The sequence below is a fragment of the Cornus florida genome, unplaced genomic scaffold (assembly GCF_030987335.1).
Source record: "Cornus florida cultivar Cherokee Brave unplaced genomic scaffold, ASM3098733v1 CherokeeBrave_3.0.0_Hap2_Chr01, whole genome shotgun sequence".
NCBI lineage: Eukaryota > Viridiplantae > Streptophyta > Magnoliopsida > Cornales > Cornaceae > Cornus > Cornus florida.
The window spans coordinates 47,788,170-47,794,929 of NW_026775571.1; the positions used below are offsets into that span (position 1 = coordinate 47,788,170).

At 32.4% G+C, this 6,760-nt stretch overlaps 2 protein-coding genes across 2 annotated transcripts; both read left to right on the top strand.

Moving 5' to 3' along the window:
• The first annotated feature begins 1,754 nt into the window (after nucleotides 1-1,754).
• Nucleotides 1,755-2,651, top strand: LOC132271675 (F-box/kelch-repeat protein At3g06240-like). The gene has a single exon (XM_059773119.1). It carries the CDS (start codon nucleotides 1,755-1,757, stop codon nucleotides 2,649-2,651), a length of 897 nt encoding a protein of 298 aa, XP_059629102.1.
• Nucleotides 2,652-4,640: 1,989 nt separating this feature from the next.
• Nucleotides 4,641-5,897, top strand: LOC132271682 (F-box/kelch-repeat protein At3g06240-like). The gene has a single exon (XM_059773133.1). It carries the CDS (start codon nucleotides 4,641-4,643, stop codon nucleotides 5,895-5,897), a length of 1,257 nt encoding a protein of 418 aa, XP_059629116.1.
• Nucleotides 5,898-6,760: the final 863 nt, after the last annotated feature.

Genomic DNA, 6,760 nt, shown 5'->3' on the forward strand with positions numbered 1-6,760 from the left:
GTTTGATGAGTTATGCCATTCTATCCAAATTTGCTTGACCGAATTATATTCCACCTTTAGATGCATCATGTTGGATTCTATTAGAAACCCGCATTTGAAGGTTATAAATGATTCAGATTCTGAAAATCATTTCCCCGATGTTACATCTTTTAACACAAATCTATGTACAAATACAATTAAAAATACGATACTTTCTCTTTTCCCTCACAAAATTGGAAATTATTTATTCCCGTATTTCATAAATTTAAATTTACAAAGTAAAAATTTATAATATTATCTATATTATGTATAAACTAAATATTTATTATTTTAAAATTTATTTTAATGAAATTTTAATTTATAATTTAATCATCCTATTAAAGTTCTACAAAATGTATTTGTCTTTTAGAAAAAAAGTAAAGGTAACACTTGAGGAGAAATATTGTATATATTCAATTTTGAAGAGTTTTTAATTTCCTATTTTGTCTAATTAGGTTTTCTTTTACTAAAAAACTCATAATAAAAATTTCTTTAATTTTGAAAATTGAAATTTCTTTAACTTTGTGCCTCACTGTATATAAATGTTTGGGCTAAATGATTTCACATCCCCTGAGGTTTCAGTTTATTACTCTCATATTAAAACTCATAATAAATAGATAAATAGGTAATTTGTGTTAGAATTTTAAATTATTTTAAAAAACAATAAATAGTTAAATAACAATATAAGTTAATACGTTATATGTGATAGAGTTTTATAGAAGATAAAATAAATAATTTGTGGTAGAGTTTTATAGAAATAAGTAATTTTTAGTAAAGTTTTATAGAAATTATTTTACTTTCTTTAAATATATCATTGTCTAATTAAATTTTCTTTTATTAAAAAACTCATAATAAATATATAAATAGGTAATTTGCGTTAGAGTTTCATCGACTCTTTTAAAAATAATAAATAGATAAATACAAGTTATATGTGATAGAATTTATTAAAAATAAAATAGATAATTGTGGCAGAGTTTTATATAAAATATTTTAATTTTTTTAAAATATACCTTTGTCTAATTAGATTTGCTTTTATTAAACAACTCCTCATAATAAATTGATATATAGGTAATTTGTGTTAGAGTTTTATAGAAACTATTCTAAAAATTATTTTTATATCAATTGATAAATATTTTTATATAATAATAAATAAATACTGCAATATTTATTTTATTTAATAAATAGATAAATAGAGGTTAGGTGTGATAGAGTTTTAAAGAAAATAAAATAGATAATTTGTGATAGAATTTTATAAAACTAATAATAAATAGATAAATATGTAATTAATTTGTGTTAGAGTTTTAAAAATAATAAATAGTTTTAAAAATAAGAAATAGTTAAATAACAATATAAGTTAATAGGTTATATGTGATAGAGTTCTATAAAAATTTATAAAAAATAAAATAGGTAATTTATAATAGAATTTTATAGAGATAATTTGCAATAAAGTTTTATGAAAATTATTTAGCAGTAATAGTATATTTATATATATGGATTTAAATATATGTTTTTTATTTATTTATACTATTTCCTTTTAATTCTACGGTGGCTTTTAGCGTTTTCTCTTTCGCCTATCAGTACTCCACTGAGCCCTGACCGCCGACAGCGAAGGTGGCGATGTCGATCTGCGCATTCCTTCCCGAAGAGATGGTTGTTGATATACTGTCTCGACTCCCCGCGAAGTGTCTTTGCCCATCGACCGCACTGAAGCATCCAATAACGATGACGTAATTGCAATGAAGCTTGATTTCCCTTGGATCAAAGACCCATACTTATTCGACGATTTCGTGGCTTCTTGCAACGGTTTGCTTCTAGTTAGAGTGGATAAACGCCACGACTACCCCATGCATTCGTTGAATCCGTCAACTAGAGAGTCCAAGAAATTACCAGATTACGATTTTGGGGTCGATCCATATTTCAGGCTCTGCATGCATGGACTTGGATACGATTCGTCTATGGATGATTACAAGGTTGTAGCAGTTTCCTACTATGCCCAACATCTTCTTCGTGAAGATCGGGAATCTGATTGTAAAGATACATTTGTAGTCGTCTATTCACTCAAAAATAGTTCTTGGGGGAGGAAATGGATCCAAGACTTCCCTTATGATAATTCTTTTATCGTGCCTGGCTCAGGTGTTTTTGTAAATGGGTCTGTACATTGGTTGACGTATAGGTCTTTGGTTCATTTACCTGTGATTGTTGCTTTTGATGTGGCAGACGAGAAATTCCGGGATGTTTTGCTGCCTACCTCACATGAACCAGGGAGTTTGGGGCTTCTTGGAGGGTGTCTCTTCTGCTGTAATGAAAATGATGATCTTTGGGTGATGAAAGAGTGTGGGGATAGTGAGTCATGGACCAAATTTACAATCGATATACCTAAAAATATGTACAGTTTGGAATCCTTATGTGTACTGCTGGATAACGAACTTCTGTTGAAGTGGTATAAAGATGAGAAAATGGATGAAGATATATTTGTTATATACAATGATAAAGAACAAAGATTGAGGTATATAATGGTGGATGGCATTCCATTGAAGAGCACTGACTCATTCCGTTACCAACAGTCAGCGGTGACCTATGTGGAGAGCATTGTCTCACCCTATTTCCACTGTGGGATAGATAGAAAAAAGTAGTGATATTATAGGTAAATACATGGTTCTATTCTATTAATTTCGTTGTATTCATATTATGTGTCATCATTATCCTTGCCATATTGCATATGCCACCATTTTTATACAATTTTTGGCATCTGCTTGACAATGTACTTGTTTGCCAATTAGCCGAAGAAAACAGCAGCTAGACTGGCTCAGAATGAAAAAAGCGCAATGGTCTCCCAGTAGAAATCCATCCATCAAAAGAACATATGGATGGTAGAGCAAAATGAGGAACTTTAGTGGGGAGGGGTGGCAATTCGTGTTGGCGAGTTATGCTTGTGTTGACACGATTACGACACGAACAACATTTGAATCGACACGAACACAATACGAACAAGATTAGGATCGACCCGAACACGACACAATTATTAATCGTGTCAAAACCCCCGACTCGAACACAACACTATTATAAACCGTGTTAACATGACACGACACATTTAACACGTTTAATAAATAGGTCACGACACATTTAACACATTTAATAAATAGGTCACGACACATTTAACATGTTTAATAAATGGGTTAAAATTCAACACGGCACGGCACGACATGAAATTCCTTATTTGGGTCGCACAATCAACATAACTCATTTTTTTTTTTTTTTTTATCTGTCACCAATTTATAACCTACTTTTATTTTCCTTATTTGGGTAGCACAACCCACATAACTCAGTTTTGATCAATCACCCATTTATGACTTGCTTTAATTTTTAATTTTGTAAGATAAATATGATTTAAAATATAAATTCCAGAAAAAGGAGCATCCTCTAATACGATGAAACCATAGTAAAACACAACAAATAATAAGATAATAATAGATACGGCATGAGCTTCACTAAGAAATTCAGAAATACAATCCCATAACAAAATAAACCAAAATAACTTAAAGTCACAAAAGAAACTTAAGAACATCTGGGGATAGTTGTGAACATCGTAGCATCATCAGTATCATTGTATCGCCATCTACTATTGTCAAGTGTCAACCTTTCACCATTGGAGAAACTGGAAAAGAAAAACCACAAACCATTGGAGAAACTAGAAAAGAAAAACCACAAAAGATATGCCAGATCGTGTTGCTAAAAAAAAAAAAAAAAAACGCTGTGGAGAGAGAAAGGAAGATAGAGGAGAGTCCCGAGTGTAGCTGCGTCGCTAATAAAAAACAAAAAAAAATGGGAATTTTTTAATTTTTTAAACACATGTTCCAATGACATTTCACCGCCATCATATTGATAGAGGATGATCTTCATCCTCCTAGATCATCCTCCTAGATGGAGGACCCAAGCATGGTCTGTATAAATGAAAAGGAAAAAAAAAAAAAATAAAAAAAAAAGAAAAATGTGGTGCTTTCTCTTTCCCCTCATAAATTGGAACAAATAGAAAATTACTTATTCTTGTGTTTCATAAATATAAATGCTGTTCCATAAATTTAAATTTACAAAGTAAAAATTTATAGAACTATGCAAATACAATATTTTCTATATTATATATAAGCTAAATATTTATTGTTTAAAAATTTATATTAAGAAATTTTTAGTCTATAATTTAATCATTCTATTAAAGTTCTACGTAATGAATTTGCCTTTAGAGAAAAAGTAATAGTCCAGATAACACACTTGAGGAGAAGTGTCATATCCTATTTTGGAGAGCTTTAGTTTCCTATTTATGATGGGAATGAACATCTATTTAATTTTGTAGAGTTTTTAGTTTCTTGTTTGTGATGGAAACAAAAAAAATTTTCTTTATTATTTATACTATATAGGAAAGGACTCTTTCTACTTTGTCTATCAGACTCTTTTTGTACGAGAAGTCTTTTTGTACATATTCAATTTTGGATAGTTTGTTTGTGAGGAGAAACAAAAAATACCATAAATTTTATTTATTTATTCATTATTTATACTGTATAAGACGGGGACTCTTTTTTTTGACTTAGGAGTTTTCCGTTTTTCCCTTTCCGCCAGCGAAGGTGGCGATGCCGATCTGCGCATTCCTTCCCGAAGAGATGGTTGTTGATATACTGTCTCGACTCCCCGCGAAGTGTCTTTGCCGATTCAAGTGTGTATCGAAGTCATGGTTTGCTCTCATCTCAAGCCCTAATTTTGCCAAAACACATCTCAATCGAAACGACAAACCCAAGAGAGTTTTTCTAGTTTCTGACTATTTTTATTCCATCGACTGCACTGAAGCATCCAATAACGATGACGTAATTGCAATGAAGCTTGATTATCCTCTGATCAAAGACAAAGACCCAAACTTGGTCACCGATATCGTGGCTTCTTGCAACGGTTTGCTTCTAGTTGTTCTGAATAATCTGAATAAACGCGACGACTACCCCATGTATTTGTGTAATCCGTCAACTAGAGAGTTCAAGAAATTACCAGATTACAATTTTCGGTTCTGCATGTATGGACTTGGGTACGATTCGTCTATGGATAATTACAAGGATACATTTGTTGTTGTCCATTCACTCAAAACTAGTTCTTGGCGGAGGAGATGGATCCAAGACTTCCCTTATGATAATTCTTTTCTCCTGCCTTGCTCTGGTGTTTTTGTAAATGGGTCTATACATTGGTTGACGAATAGGGCTTTGGATCATTCACCTGTGATTGTTGCTTTTGATGTAGCAGACGAGAAATTCCGAGATGTTTTGCTGCCTAACTCACATGGAATTTTGCTGCCTGCTAAAGCACATGCACCAAGTGGTTTGGGGGTTCTTGGAGGGTGTCTCTTCTGTTATAAGGAACATGATTATGCTGTCCAATTTGATATTTGGGTGATGGAAGAGTATGGGGTTACCGAGTCATGGACCAAATTTACAATCTATATACCTGATAATATGTACAATTTGGAACCCTTATGTGTGCCGCTGGATAACGAACTTTTGTTGAAATTGTATGATGAGGAAATGGATGAAGATGAGAAAATAGAGGAAGATATATTAGTTATGTACAATGTTAAAGAAAAAAGATTGAGGTATATAATGGTGGATGGCATTCCATTGAACGGGTACCAGAAGTTAGCCGTGACCTATGTGGAGAGCATTGTCTCACCCTATTTCTATTGTGGGATTGATAGAAAAGAGTTATCAACTATGACTGATACTATTTCCACTTTGGGGGCCCTCTGTTCTCTGATACTAGATTGGCCCTCTGTTTTTTTGTTTTTTTCGTTTTTTTTTTTCATATCGTTGGACATTGGATACAGATTCATAGATATCATTGTTAAGTAAAGATATTGTCCCGCAGACCTATTCTCTCTACAAGCACAAACCCTCTTGGTATTTGCTTAAATTCTAGAGAAGAGATGAAATATAACCAAGATATATCCTTTTGATCAGAGGTTGAATCGATCTCTACAAGCACAAACCCTCTTGGTATTTGCTTAAATTCTAGAGACCATATTTTATGCTTGACCATGTCCACTATGCTCCTTTGCAAGAATAGAATATTATAAAATTGCCAACACTGGGACAATTTTGATTATTGACTTTCATAGTGTCTAGTATGAAATATTTTGTGTGGTGGATTTCCTTACTTTAGTTGCGTTTGCAGATGAAGTTTTATGTACTTTTCCTCAATGCTAGTCCACACAAACTAAGGTTGTTATCCATAAATATTTCAAACTACTTTGTTGACCGAGTCTCCAGACCGACTAAATTATAATCCTATTGAATGAGCAGATCCCACTAATCTAATAGTTGTGGTTAAGTCGGTTTAAAAAATTGAGATACAAAGTCGACCTACTTACCATTGTTGTTCTTGATATGCTCCCCAAGTTGAGTGGTATAAAATCACACTTTACAATGCAAAATTGTTTGAAGGGATTTTCATATCACTACCAGTGTAATGATAATAATTGTTTGAAGATCATATGCTTCTTTGATTGGTACATACAGAGTCGGCCTACTTACCATTGTTGTGAAGGCATGCCTATTTAGAAAAGTCTTCTTCCACCCTTTTTTGAACTTGGACAACACTCCAGAATCAAATTGTATGATCTTTTCAAATGTTTAGGTACAAAGATCATTATATGCTATCTGTTAAAAACAAAAGTCATGGTCTAATACGCATGAGCTATCTACCATTAGAGTGC